The sequence below is a fragment of the Micropterus salmoides genome, unplaced genomic scaffold (assembly GCF_014851395.1).
Source record: "Micropterus salmoides isolate LMB-PRFRI ecotype aquatic unplaced genomic scaffold, ASM1485139v1 Ms_hic_scaffold_14, whole genome shotgun sequence".
In the NCBI taxonomy this organism is placed as follows: Eukaryota; Metazoa; Chordata; class Actinopteri; order Centrarchiformes; family Centrarchidae; genus Micropterus; species Micropterus salmoides.
In genome coordinates this window covers 25,256,253-25,270,771 of record NW_024040485.1, presented here as the reverse complement: position 1 = coordinate 25,270,771, position 14,519 = coordinate 25,256,253, and the positions used below count along the sequence as shown (strand labels likewise).

Genomic DNA, 14,519 nt, shown 5'->3' with positions numbered 1-14,519 from the left:
TACAGCCTCGCTCTCCGGAGAAATGAATTAGTAATATTTATGATGAAGCCCTTTCTGCGCTACTCCCTCTCTCTCTTCCCCCCTCTCTCTGTTTCATCTCCCTGGCGTATAAAATGACACTGATCTTATCGCCGCTACCTATGTAGTCATCTGTCAGCCCATCTATCTTTCCATCCATCAAACCGCTGGGAGAGTGATGGCTCCCTCAACGTTTTTATGTGGCACCGTTGGCAAGCCAAGGTTGTTTGGAAACCACATAAAAATGGGAACCAGCACCTGCGTCTCCGTCTGCAGACTTGTCACCAAGCAGAGTTGTAGTTGTTCAAACGGTCCTTGAAGGCAGAGCAGCCGAACCAAAGTTTTCCAGGAACACAAGTTATGAGTTTGGGATGCGTCTGGGAGTTTCTGTGTGTGCAGTTAAACTATAACAAAGTGCTGCTCCAACTGTCATAAGGCAATGAATTAAGGTTTTGCCCTTTGACAGCCTAGAGACTAATCTGAGCCCCATAAAGGATGTACAATTGGGGTACAGATATAAGGGATTGGGCCGGAACACACATCAAATGTTGACATTTCACCGAGAAGGAGCATACGAGGACTGACATTTCACTTTCTGGTATTTCAAATGTGGTTGTGAATCACCTCTGAAAAGTTTTTAATTTAAAGGATTTAGACAAAAGCCAAGATCATCTTGTACATAAAGTGAAATATTTGGAAGGCAGTGTGTTTTTAATTATTCTCTTTATGCTTTTAGAACACTGAATGCGAAAGTAACAGGATTCCTCCTCTAATCTAATCCTATTTTTAGGTATTTGCCAATTCAATAGTTAATATTATGGAGTAGAACAGAATCTTACACTTCTAAACTGCTTGATCTACTGAATGGGTGTGATGAAAATAAACTGCAGCAATGTGGAAAAAGTACTTCAGGCTTGTTAACAACCCAAGGGCTTTGCTGAATGTATTTCAACAGCAAAAATGTAATGGGCTTCTAGTACCATTTCTATATTATAGTTAAGCATGTGGTAACATTCAAAGATTTCGTGAAGAGGTAACCAATGACACCTTTGTTTTTATGCATTAAACTTCATTCTTGGCCTTGGAAATTTTATTGTACAAAAGTAGTAGTTTGAGAAAACAATCCCAGCATATAGTTCATTTACCGTAAAACTTCCATCAGTACCACAGGCTTTTATTTGCTTAAATCATTGAACTCACTCTGCCTATATTTGTGACAGACTTTGGGGCTAGTTGTTTCCGTAAAATGAACTAAACTGATCTAACAATGTGCAGCATGTCCATACTGACAAAACTTTAAACATACTTGTATGTACAATCTAAGCAGCTCAGAACTAGCTAAAGCAGGCGACACGGCGGGCTTTAAGAGGTATTTTACATGCAAAGAACCACATCAGGCGTCTAATCGAGACCTGCATTTATTTGTCAAAATGTGTACCCACACCAGGCCAGTAAACAGGATAGGTGGCTATTTGGGACTCGGCTTTTAATTGAAGTTTAACGGTAGGTGCTCTTTCTGAAGTTTTCAACGGTATCACAGTTTTCGTTAGCATCCGCATTAGCAAATGGATTTCTTCTGTTGCCATGTTGTGAGGTTAGTAACTGTTATTAATTAACCAACAACACTTCATGACAATTGAGAAAGCTAAATCCATTAATTAGACATGGAAAGTAATTGGATCTTTGATTGGGCTTGTTTTCTTAAACAAGTTTTACGAAGGTCAGGAATGAACTTTTATTCTTAATTTAGTAAGTTCAAAACTCAGCAGCAAGATTACTCACCGAGACCTCATATCGCTCTCATATTATCCCCGTTTCAAATTGTCACTACATTGGCTTCCAATGAAATTTAGGATTCTACCTGAAATGCTCCTCCAAAGCCAGCGTTGGCGGCCATTCAAAAAATCCAATTAGTTAATAAGCAAGTGATAAACTTTTAGCTATATTAACACTGAAAGTGAATCCAGCGTTTTGGGCAACTTGATTACATACAAAGTCAATGCCAAGAAGCATTCGTGAGTTGAACTACCTGGTGAGTTCAGAAAATATGTTTCTGTAACTTTATTCCAAAAAAAATTTCTATATATCGGGATATGTATTGTTACTGGGATATTAAATGACCTGTATCCGGAGATGAGATTTTAGTCATATCGCACAGCAGTGATGGAAATTAACACCCGCCACCTGCCAAATGCAGGTGGATTTTCCGTTTGGCGGCTACCATCCACATTGGCGGGGAAATATATTCAGCATATAATTTCTATTTGGCGTTCTTGCTGAATGTGTGTCGGACTTAAATTGGCCCCCATATACCAAGGTATTTAATATTGTGTAACACAGGGTTTAGGGGCGTTCATTGGTTGTTGTTTATGTTTTTCATGTTACTTGTGTTTGATTAGCGTAGATTTGTAAGGGGGTGGGCGTTAGGGGACAGGTGACAGGTGTCAGGAGGGGAGAGTGAGATTGTTGCCGCTTTCATACAGAGATCAGCGCGGAAAGAATTTCCGCATTCAATCAATCAAACTTTATTTCAATCAATCAAATTTTATTTCTAAAGCACATTTAAAACAACCAGGTTGACCAAAGTGCTGTACATTGACATGAAACAATAAATAGACAAAATACAACACCAGACAAATACAACATACAGTTCTCATGCCAGATTAAAAGCCAAGGAAAATGTGTTTTAAGTCGTGATTTAAAAACCGGAAGGCTTGGTGCCAGTCTGACATGAAGAGGCAATTCATTCCACAGTCTCGGGGCTACGACTGAGAAAGCTCGATTCCCCCTGCTCTTGAGCCGTGTTTTAGGGACAACGAGAAGAGACTGGTTCGCAGACCTTAATGATCTTGAAGGAGCATGTGGCTTCAACAGATCAGTGATATAGACTGGAGCTAGTCCATGAAGGGCTTTAAAAACAAACAATAGAATCTTAAAATTAACTGGGAGCCAGTGAAGAGAGGCAAGAACAGGGGTGATGTGATCTCGCTTACGAGTTCTAGTAAGGAGACGAGTGGCAGCATTTTGAACCAGTTGTAGTCAAGAGAGAGGGGCCTGGCTAACACCTACATACAGAGCATTACAATAGTCAAGGCGTGTTGTGATAAATGCATGTATAACCCTCTCCTAGTCTGTGAGGGATAAAAAGGGCTAAAGCTTAGTAAGAAGCCTAAGTTGAAAGAAACTTGCTTTCACAACAGAATTGATCTGCTTCTCCATTTTTAAATCACAATCCATTTTTACTCCCAGGTTTGTTACAACAGACTTAACATAAGGTTGCAAAGTGCCCAGGACTATTTGTGAGACATCAGAGATGCCACTGAGTCTAAAAACCATGACCTCAGTTTTACTCTCGTTAAAGTTTAAAAAATTTAAGGCCATCCAGGCTTCAATATCATTAAAACAATCAAGAACTGCCATCATTTCTTTTGATGGGCAGGTAGATATGCGAATCATCTGCATAGAGATGGAAGCTGATGTTATGTCTTTAAGATCGATCCAAGTGGAAGCAAATAGAGTAAAAAAAGAATTGGCCCGAGAATCGAACCCTGGGGAACTCCACATGTGAGGGACACAGGTGAAATAGCGCCACCAAAACTGACTCTAAAATCTCTGTCTGACAAGAATGACCTAAACCATTCTAAAGGCCCATTTATACTCCTGCGTAGGGTCTACATGCGTACCTACGCCGTAGGCTACGCACGTAGCCGTGCATTTATACTTGTGCGTAGGTGTGTCCGTCATTCTACAATTACACCCCCAAACGCTAGTCGGCAGTAGCGCCACACCGTCCACTGTGTTGACTTTTGCCGGCCGAGCAGGCTAACGTCCGGTTTAGCCTTCCGCTAATGTAAATGGGGGTAAAATTGTAAACATGCGGCTGGTGTAGCCTTTTCAAATGTTACCGACCGAATCGATCACATTCTGAGTCATTTCGCTCAGGTTGCAACGGTCAAATATATTCATTCACTGTGTTACAGCCGCCATTCTGGCCGCTAGTAAATGTTACTTCAAAGCGCGGGGTACTTACGGTCGGCTCGAAGGCATTGCGAGGCTACCCAAAAAATCACAAAGCTTACGTTCCGCGTCAACTCGACGTGTAGTTAAATTTTTGAGGAGGTGCACGTCAGCCGACGGCGTAGCCTCTGCGTAGCCCCATAGCCTACGCCGTCGATTTGACGCAGAAGTATAAATTGCACTTAAGGCAGTGTCCTTAATCCCCGGTCCAGTCAGTGTCTGACACACTCTCAGATCTTCTAATGGTCCTTCTGTCCTCCCCAGAGATCAAGGAGAATGAACCATAGACTGTATAAAAAATGTTGATCCCACAAAAGCCTTGACGCTGTGGACCCGGACTCTGTCAGAACCAGGAGGCAAGAAGAGGGTGATTGTAGAAAGTGAGCAGTCTGATGAAGTCATGACACTGGATAAAAACTAACAATAGTAACCTGATCTTAACTCTGTTATTTATATTTTGTAGTTCATCAATATGTGTTTATTATAGACAAATCAACCGATTGTCCTAATCTGGTGCTTGTGTTTATAATATGGCCTATTGTTTCTTGATATATTACAATATTGGGAATCTTCTCATGCAACAGGAAGAACTGGGTCATGTTTATTTTTGTGTTGTTTCGTCTTTGTTTGAGCTGTCTTGCATAGCGTTTCCTGAGGTGTCATTGTAGAAATTGCTGAAACTATAAGGCAATATTTGATTTTAATTTTGGTACTCTATATAAGAGGTGAGAAAAGGTAAGGTAGAAAATAATATTTGGTAATGTGTTTGCTGCTTTTGTTGATATGATATTTAATGGAAGATATAATCTGTGGTACAATGGGGATTTTTTTGTTTAAATAATGTCAATATGCTCCATGCATCTTAGTTTGCCTACTCAACAGACACGTTACCCTCCTAAATAACCTACTTACCAGAGTGGTTAGAATAAAAAATTTGTTCTTTGTGTTAAATTATGTGGTCATCTTATTTTTAGGTACACTTCCAGCCGATGCTCCAGCCTCTATTTCAATTTATCCCAAGGAGAATTCAGCTGTAGAGTACACACAGCCATAAATTATTCAGCTACAGTAAACATGGAAAAACATGTCTAAATAAATGACTACATAGAAACAAGGGCCTGAAATTTCACATCAGCCCAGCAACACTACAGGCCTACTACAAAGCTATATGATGCCGTGTAAGTCCCAGCATCTTAATTTCCCTATGGACAACCAAAGAAGCAGAAAGTCATCTAATATGCTTATCCTGAAGCTTTGTAACAGGAAGTTGATAATTTAAGATGTGATTTGATACCCAACACCCTTGTTTACTCTCAGACAATTAGCCAACCATGTATTCCACACTGCACAACCATAATTAAGAGCTTAATAACGCAAGGGCTTGATGTGGAATGAGACTGTAATACAAACTCCCCTGTAGCACAATTTTTACATCCGTCTGCCTTGTTAACCACCAGTTTTAGGTAAGCTTTGGGAAACAAAAAATGTATCTGTTCACCATCGACATATTCTCATGAAAAAACAAGCCCCCCAAGAAACATGTAATCCAGTGAGTATTAATGTGAATGCAGAGTCCACTGGTATTTCTGGAATAAAGACTTCAAATAATTTCCGAATAATTTTCAGCAAGACACTAAAAATGATTACTTTGTGTGTCTAAATATTTGTCACCTTAAAATGTTCAAAAAGCACAGCTACCTTTAAAAATTTCATTTGATATGGATGAAAATAAAATTAACGCTTTTCTTGCACCAAGGAAGCAGAGTAAAAACATCAAAAAGCATGTTGCTGTCCAAATACATTTGGAGCATGGTGTATGCCATTTGATAATGAGACTCAAAGGAAAGTGTGGTTAGAGCATTATGTTTGCCAATGAAGCGTCTGAAAATATCCCACATTTTCCACTTATCACTTAACCAAAAAACAACTACAATCTGTACGGTAGCCTACTTTCCCTCTGCTATACTGCCTCCTCCGGGCATAAGAAATCCCCTGACAGCGTTCAAAACGGTACACACAACAAACCCACTTAGTTCCTGGAATCATGTTTTGAATAGGGAGAAATTCTAGGACACTGTGAAAAGACAAGCCCACAAGGAAGGACCTGTTTTTTCTTCTTGTTAAGGCTATAATGTACAGGCGATACCTGGTTCTTACGCGGCAATGTAATCCTCTCCCTGTGGTAAATGCCAGAAGGAATAAGCAGTGTTGACCTTGGGAGAAGCGGGGGCCGGATTTGAGGGTGTCTTTTTAAAAGCCTGGGTGTGTAATTGAGTAGAGCGGCGGGGTGGCTGTCTTTGATTGTGTTCACACAGGCACAAGGGAGCGTGAGTGTGTGAGGGTACACAGAGAAAAAAAGGCAAGCAGAGGATCAGGGAAACACACACACACACACACACACACACACACAGACACACACGGATATACAGGAACTCCGGGTGTAGGCTAGCATCAATACATTCAATAAAGTACATGTATGTACAGAGTCACCAGCACGACCAGTAGAGGCAATAGCAAGGGCGTTCCTAGGAGTTGATAAGATCTGGGGCTAAGGTCAGAGTGTGTAGTACAGAGCAAGTGCCACATTTTTTTTGTGTGGTCCCTGCTGTTCTGTCTGGACCACTAAAGTGTAAATTTAATTTAATTTACTGCATTGCATGACTACTCCAAACATTACATTTAATTTGATATGTAATTTCTAATAGTAATTTTCAGAACTACTTAAAACTGTTTGTGTTTTACAAATAAAATAAATCAACAGCATGATGAGTAGATTTAATTGAAACAGTTGTTTACTTGTACAACCATTTAGGGAATATCAGGTGTTTTGAGCATCTCGCTTTTCTCAAAATTGTGCAGCCAACTCCCCAAGTATCCTGAATACTAATTCATGTCATCTATGCCTACATGACAAAAATCATGCATTACCTTAAACATTGTCCCCAATCAGATATATCCAGGCAACTTACCCTATGATAATTAGCTTGTTGACATGTACCACTAACATTAGCTTAGCCATATTCTCAAGTAAAAATGTCAGAATGTACCCTCAGCAGATATCAAAGGAACCATGTAGTTAGGTTTGCTTAGCTACATTAGTGGTTCCCAAATCTATGGGCAATATGGTAGCTAGCGGGACTTTTGTTTATACTTTACCATGGACTGACCGAGATTATATACATGCAGACTTTACCCAGCCCCACCCTCTCACTCAGTATCACTACATTCACCCACAGGCTGCAGAAAAGGTTAGGGTTTTGTCAGGAGTTAAATTGTTTACATTTGTGATGATTATCTGAAAGATTTGGGTCTTGTAAAAAAAAAAATTCCCGGCTGACGCCCGGATGGTCCACTGTTGATGATGCCAATGGGCAAAAGCCACAAGGTTTGGTAGATCGCAAGGTTTCAGAACAGCTGTTGGCACCACCAAGCTCGTCATCACCCAGACAGATCAGAATCAGCCAAGTTTTTCTCCAAGAAGCCCTCCAACCCTCAGAGCAGCCTGCTCAAAAACATCAGTTTTGATGGGGTTCAACTTGACCAGCAAACCCCAAACCCCAGAACATTATTAGTTCAATTTTGGCATTAAAGCCAATGCTCTATTGGACTACAAACCCTCATCGCATACCAATCCAGCTCCTGAAAGCTCTTTTCTTGCATCCACCTGCACTCTGCTATGCTAGGTTTACCGACTCCTGCAACTGTCAGATGATGAGGGACTGGTATTAGAATTATATGTAGATGTGAATAAAATAATTCTATACTACAGTTAGTACTAGACAAGTCACAGTTGTGTTTTTCACATTGCAAGATTTGAACTATAACTTGCATAATTAAAAGTGTCTTAACGAGCTGTAGGAGGTGAAAGTTTTAGTCGCCTACAGTTGATTTGGACAGCTAGAAAGAGAACTGTTGCAGACAAATGTATCCAGCTGGTCACCATTAATTCTGAATTGGCCAAACAACTAGAAGAAACTCTTAGTTGGCTAGTTCATACGGTGTGTCAGATAATTTGTTTGTTGGTGATTGTACTACAGGTACAAGCTGGTTTTATTGTATAAGAAATGCCACTCATCTGATGTTTAACATAAACATTGGTTCTAGTTCATTTATAAAGCCATTCGGGGTAAACCACCATCTTATATTTCCACCCTAACTGAGCAGAAATCTGACTGTAACTATTGTTTGAGATTACAAGATCTGTTCTTCTTGTCAGTTCCTGGTGTACAGACGGAACTGGGAAAAAAAGCTTTTATGTGCTCTGCTCCGCTCACTTGAAACACCCTTCAAAGAGACTTGAAACTAAGAGAATAGGTCTATATGTTGGACTTTAAAGCAATTATAAGTACAATGATGAACGCTATGACTGGTACTTGCCAAGGTGAGTACTTCTTTAAAAGTTAGCTTACTTGTTTGATGATTATAGGTATATCTTATATGTTTCGTGTGGTATTTTTCTCATTTGTAACCTTTTTATGCACAGATCTCAAAGGGTCTCACCTGGTTAAAGATGGGTTAAATAAAAAAGAAAGAAAGAAAAAGACAAAGGGCTGCCTATAGAGTGGAGGTTCTTGCTTTAGAAAAATTAAGGTCAAAAGTTTTCACTAACTATGATAACAGTGAGGTGTACCTCCCCAAGGGGAGAACTGCAACAGGGCCCAGAGGGAGAGATGTGATGCAAAGATATGTGAGGTGAAAGGGACAGGTGCATGCTGGTGTTCTAAAATCAACTGTTAATTATTGTAGATAAAGATTATTGCTGCTGATTTGGCTCGCCTATCAACACAGTCAGCAGTTGGAGCTGCATCAGCAACCGTGACACACAACTCATGGAGACCATGGTACTTTAAAACCCTTTGAAGGGGGACCACACAGTCAAACTAATTTAGGTGACATGTAATGCAAAAGACAACTGGCGGACAGAGTTGTGCGAAACTCATGTTATGTTTCAAAAAGAAATGTTAGCTTAAGCCGCTAAAGTGCAGAGCTGTCAACAGTATTATTAGGGGTCATCAGTAAGATGTTTAGTTTAGTTAATTCTATTCTATCATAAAACGATGTACTCTACACACAACTGACCAAATATGTAGCTGTTATTCAATAAATAAAATGCCAATCTTAAATATCATAATTATAAATGAATATATATAATAATATGTGCGCTAAATTTAAGTTTTTTCTTAGAAAACTAGTCAAGTCTACTTAGATGTTAACTTTTTTGGTTTGAATCCCAGAAGGATGTCAACAACAAGCAGCTGCTCTTATCTGGCCCTATTCATGTGGAACAAAATTAATTTTTGATTATGTTAAAAACTTATCTTGTTTAAAACTGTGTAGACCACAACTACAAGCCTTGCATTTAATTATAGAAAATAATTAATTCCAATCATATTGTTGCGATCAGAAAAATCACAATTAGATATATGCTCAGCCCTTCCAACAATTATTACTTTCCCTGAAAGACGTGATATATCTCGTTATTTCAATTTCAGTAGTACTTTCATGCAATATTAAGTTATCTTTCCCATCAGCCCTTTTACAAATCCAAATGAAGTGCAATGATACACAATGCTATATTTTCCAGCTTCAACTCCCTTCACTTTAATTGGAATAAGGTCAGCAATTATCTTGTAAGGGAGAGAGTTTGCTTAGATGAGAAATGGCAGAAAGGACAACGTGAAGTAAAAGATGACAAGAACACTGGCCATCAAGGCCGTTTGGTTCCTAACAATTCACAGGAAGTCAACCTGGCTTGTCCTATTGAAGATCAGAAAGAACACACCTACCAATTTTGGAGATATAGCAGATTCGGGAATTGATTAATGTAGGCCTCTGAGACATCCGTGCACTTCATCCAACAGAGACTTACAAACACAAAGAAGCCAGAGCAGTGCTGTATAGGGACTTCGCCAACCAGCTCATCAGCCACTTTCTGGATAACTAAAAGAATGATTTACAGTATAATGCCTAACTAGGACAATGACGCCTAATACATAACATAATTACAAAATATTCATGGTGACCAGCAGCCATTATATAATTAACTAATTTGATTCAAATTTTGTTTACACAAATCCAACAGTAGACTAAGCCACAGAACTAAGGCCTAATTTAATTTAATTTATCAACTATATAAGTCAAACAGCTACATAGGACATCTATCCTTTGCACCAAAATAACTTCATGATCACAAACAGTGAAATTAAGTTAAACACTATCAAATTGTTATTTAGCAAGCCAATTAGGTTGGCCTAAATAGAGATGCTGTCAGATTATTTTCTGTAATCTGAAAGTACGGCTGGAGTTGGAAATGCTGGCTGATGTATCATTGCAAAGGCAAGTGAAATCCAGGACTGAATGTTTGATGAGGCACTTTGCAGCCCGGCAGGAGTCTCGTCTGCCTGACCGCTGCTGTGAAAATCCTGACAGGACCTGCAGGTCAAAAAGGTCTGAGAACTCTTTTGCCTTTTGGAGCAAAATAAACACTGTGTTAATGCTGTTATGCAGCCTAGTGTTTGTTTTCTCATAGTGTTTAATGAATGTATAATGAGTACTAGAAAGTTAAGTAATTTAAAGTAATTTCTGTTACTATACAGTGACTTGATCACTCACTTGATACTGCATTGCCCTAATGAGGTGAATCCCCACTAATCTGGTACTCCAAGCTGTATAAAACATACCGCAATGAAGTATTTCCAAACAGACTCCAGCATGGTGAGTGTGTGTATATGTGGTTGAGGGTGAGGCGGGATGTAGTACAATACATAAACAGTGTGTCCAATGTTGCTCTGCCTATCTAGTCATTTATCTCCTGTGGGTGGCTGGATGACCTGGTGAGTTACTCACTCTGGGTGAAGCGTGGAGGGTTGTCATTGACGTCAGTGAGTTTGACAGTGACGGTGGTGGTCCCAGATAATCCACCCAGGTGCCCCCCCATGTCTTTGGCCTGGAGCACCACCAGGTACTGGTCCTGAGTCTCCCTGTCCATGTCAGGTACAGCCGTGCGCAGAATACCTAGGGAACACACACACACACACACATACACACGCACACACAAAGAGTAGGATCAGGGTGGGAATGAAGCCATTAAAGCAGGGAAAAATAAGGTTTTAACGGTAGCGAAATGGCACCAAATGACCATAATATATCTGTGTGGGACTGAAAGGGTTTTTGATCAATATTTATGGCTCGGTGATTATCAGGCACTGGACCTCATGGCTTCCAAAATACGCTTTATGGCCTGGGTTCTGTTTTGGAACAAAAGCTCCCTGCAAATTGGGATCTCATTCAGCTCTATTCACATTTTTAATGACACAGTATCTTCTAAAGGTAAGCGTGGTATCACAACATCTTCTGTTCTTGATAATCTTGATAGATTATCTCTTCACCAGGCATTTGTAGGTACCACTTTCTAATAAGGCACACTTTATAATAGAGTTACAAGCTGTAACTAATGCTTTAATAATGGTTAATAAATCATTTATTTATGCTTTGTGGAACATTTGTAATAGTTAGTTTTGGTCAAGCATGCCTTGCTATGACTCTCAGTCTCATCAGCAATGCAATGCACACATTATCTGTTAACACCTTTTACAATTCTAGATGGATTATTGTAATGTAAAAAGCCTTTAATAATGGCATACTAACATGCAGAACTGATGGCTGATTATAAAGCCTCTTGACCTTTTTATCTGTCTAAGTCAGAGGCATCTGGATTAGCTGTTTTTCAGTAGTAGCAAACCCAGTTGACTTCAAGAAGATACCTTATAAAGTGGTGGACAGAGAATCTTAATGGACACCATGATCTTTCATTAATGATTTATTAACATTTACAGCAGATCCAATTGCTCTTTATGAACTGAGAAAGTCATGGCCCTATCAAGACCTCAGTTATACATGTTAATAAGTCATTAATAAAAAGGTCATGGTTTTGTGCTTTCCAATAAGCAATTTAGCCTGTTATAAATGTTAATATGGTATTATTTCATGTAACTGTTAAAATGGTCCATTGGACGGGTGTGCCCAATGAATCAATGAGAAACAAAGACAGAGAAAGTTAAGCCGAATGGATTTGGGCAACCCAAAGTTGTTCTCATGGCTTATTAGTGATAGAGCTAGACCAGGAAATGAGCAGATATTGGCTAATTGCAGAGGATTTTTAACATGTTGCACACATATACATAATATAATAATATATATATGTATCACAAACCTGTCAGTGTTGTTAGCAGTTCCTCTGTCATTATCATAGGTAATAAAGAGATCAAGTTTGTTGGTGTGTAAAAACTCAATAGCTTTAGTTTTAGTAATTAAAATTTTTTCACTCTGACAGACCAAGTTCTTCTTAGACCTCTTGGGCTTTTGAAGCCCTTCAAAACAGATGTTGTCAAACCACATTGTCATCAGGCCAAAGACATGGCTGCTTTTCCTGACAACCTGACAGCTTTCCCCACTTTTTGGAGACGCTCAGTTTCTATTTGACAGCGACAATATATAACTTAATGTCCCGTTAAAAGCACACAGAAACACACACACACACACACACACACACACACAGCATATACAAACAGATATGTAAGGAAGCTCATATGGAAATGATAAATCACCCAATACCGACCGCCAGACATGCTGACAGAGCGTAAAATCTCGTTCTGTATCTAACTCTCTTTAACAGCACACCAAGACGCATCACTTACGCGCGTTCAACATCGACATCTCCTCTGTGTAAATGACCTCATTCTGCTACATATGATTGGATATTGCACATCAAGTGCTGGCTGCTCTCACCTAACATCAGCCAAAACACCGGCCTGGATGAATTGGCAGCTCAAGGTGAATCACATTCAGCGCGGGCTGTTTTGAATGCTAACATGCAGGAATATGTCTGGGGTCATGAGCAGAATTCATAAGCAAACAAACTGAATATATGAGCAAATGTGCTCGCCTCCGAGTGTACATTTTTGAATAAGACCTTTGGTGATGGAGCCAACGAGGAATGGGTGATTGCAAGAGGGAGATAGAGAACGGAGAGAAGAGGGAAGAGGGGAGAAGAGAACGGACACATTCAGAATGCTAAAGCTTGTCTGATAGCACAGTGTCACGACTAATACACCCTTGGTAGAATTAAGCTTAAATTCCCCAATCAGCATCAGTGCTGCAGCTCTCTTCACTAGTTTCAGAGGTCCTCATTTGTCAAAGCAATCAATTACTAAACATGAGCAATGAGCAAAACACATGTATTGTCCACCTGTGTTCCTTAGTAAACCCTTACAAGCAGGCACATATTCCCACAGGCAAACAACAATCAACTTCAGCAGCAGCATTGTAAGGTAAATGCTAAATATTTATGCACACTGTCAATCAAAACAGTTAGAACTTCATTTCTGAGTCAACCAAGCAATGATTTCCCTCCAAGGTATGATGCTAAAAAAGTAACAATAATGAAATAAAAGAAATAAATAAGGCACACTCCACCCTCACACTCCACGCAGCAAAAAATGTTTTGCCCTTAGGTGACATGCGTGACATGGAGGCATATTGAAAGCCCACACAGCAGACAGGTCCTTTGAGCGCCCTGTAATCTATCCTGTGTAATAGTTCACAAACCTTTGCTGACATCTCTCTTTGAACATATGTCTTTTTGTTTTTGCTTCATTCAGAAATAATAAAATTAGGCTGCTTCTGTGTTTTGTTCGGCGCACACAGGCCCTGCCATCATGAATACATTTCTGCCAACTCATACTGGGGTGAACCATGGAGGGGAACACTGGGAGAGGTTGAGGTGTGTATGTGTGTGAGTGTGAGTGAGTGTGCATTTGAGAGGAGGGTGTTTGCGGGGGCACAAGAGGGAAAGGGGAAGTGAGAAAGATGGATGACTAAGTGTGACAAGAGAATGAGGGATGCATGTGGGGGAAAATAGTTAGTTTGAATGTGCGTGTGTTTGTGCATGTGTGCATCAATATGTGTTAGTAACTGAGTGAAAGAGGGCAGAGAGGGGAAAAATAGAGAGACGAGTCTCTGTTTGTGCATGCAGCTCACACATTCTCGGATGTTTAGCTCCACCTGTGTTTGCACACTCATGCATACCTGCATGTACGCGTGTGTGTTATCATGTCCGTCCACTCTCACATGTTCATTCACTTGCTTGCTCATACACCCTGTGTGTTTGCACTTCAACATCTTGAGTGTATTTGCTCTTGTGCAGCGTGTGTGTATTAGCTTTCCGACATCTGCGCATCTTTTACATTTCTCCGCCCATGTGTGTTATGACGGGAACACACACACTCAGATATATAAACACACTCACCTGTCTGGGGATCGACAGAGAAGTACTGTTGGCCCTGCACCAGTGTGTACACTAGCTTGGCGCTGTTCCCATAAGTCGGGTCATCAGCATCTGTTGCTGTCACCTGGATTATAGACGTGCCTGCAGGGAAGGAGGGAGGAATGGAGGGAAATAAAGAGAAGGAGAGGGCAATGAGGTA

At 40.1% G+C, this 14,519-nt stretch overlaps 1 protein-coding gene across 2 annotated transcripts in view; it reads right to left on the bottom strand.

Moving 5' to 3' along the window:
• LOC119902511 overlaps nucleotides 1-14,519 on the bottom strand; it is a 151,252-nt gene that overhangs the window by 49,766 nt on the left and 86,967 nt on the right. For both annotated transcript variants that reach the window (XM_038718741.1, XM_038718743.1), the window contains exons 4-5: nucleotides 14,342-14,461; nucleotides 10,882-11,049 (exon numbers count right to left, since the gene is read on the bottom strand). In XM_038718741.1, coding sequence (XP_038574669.1) covers nucleotides 10,882-11,049; nucleotides 14,342-14,461 — 288 coding nt within the window. The remainder of the gene's footprint in view (nucleotides 1-10,881; nucleotides 11,050-14,341; nucleotides 14,462-14,519) is intronic.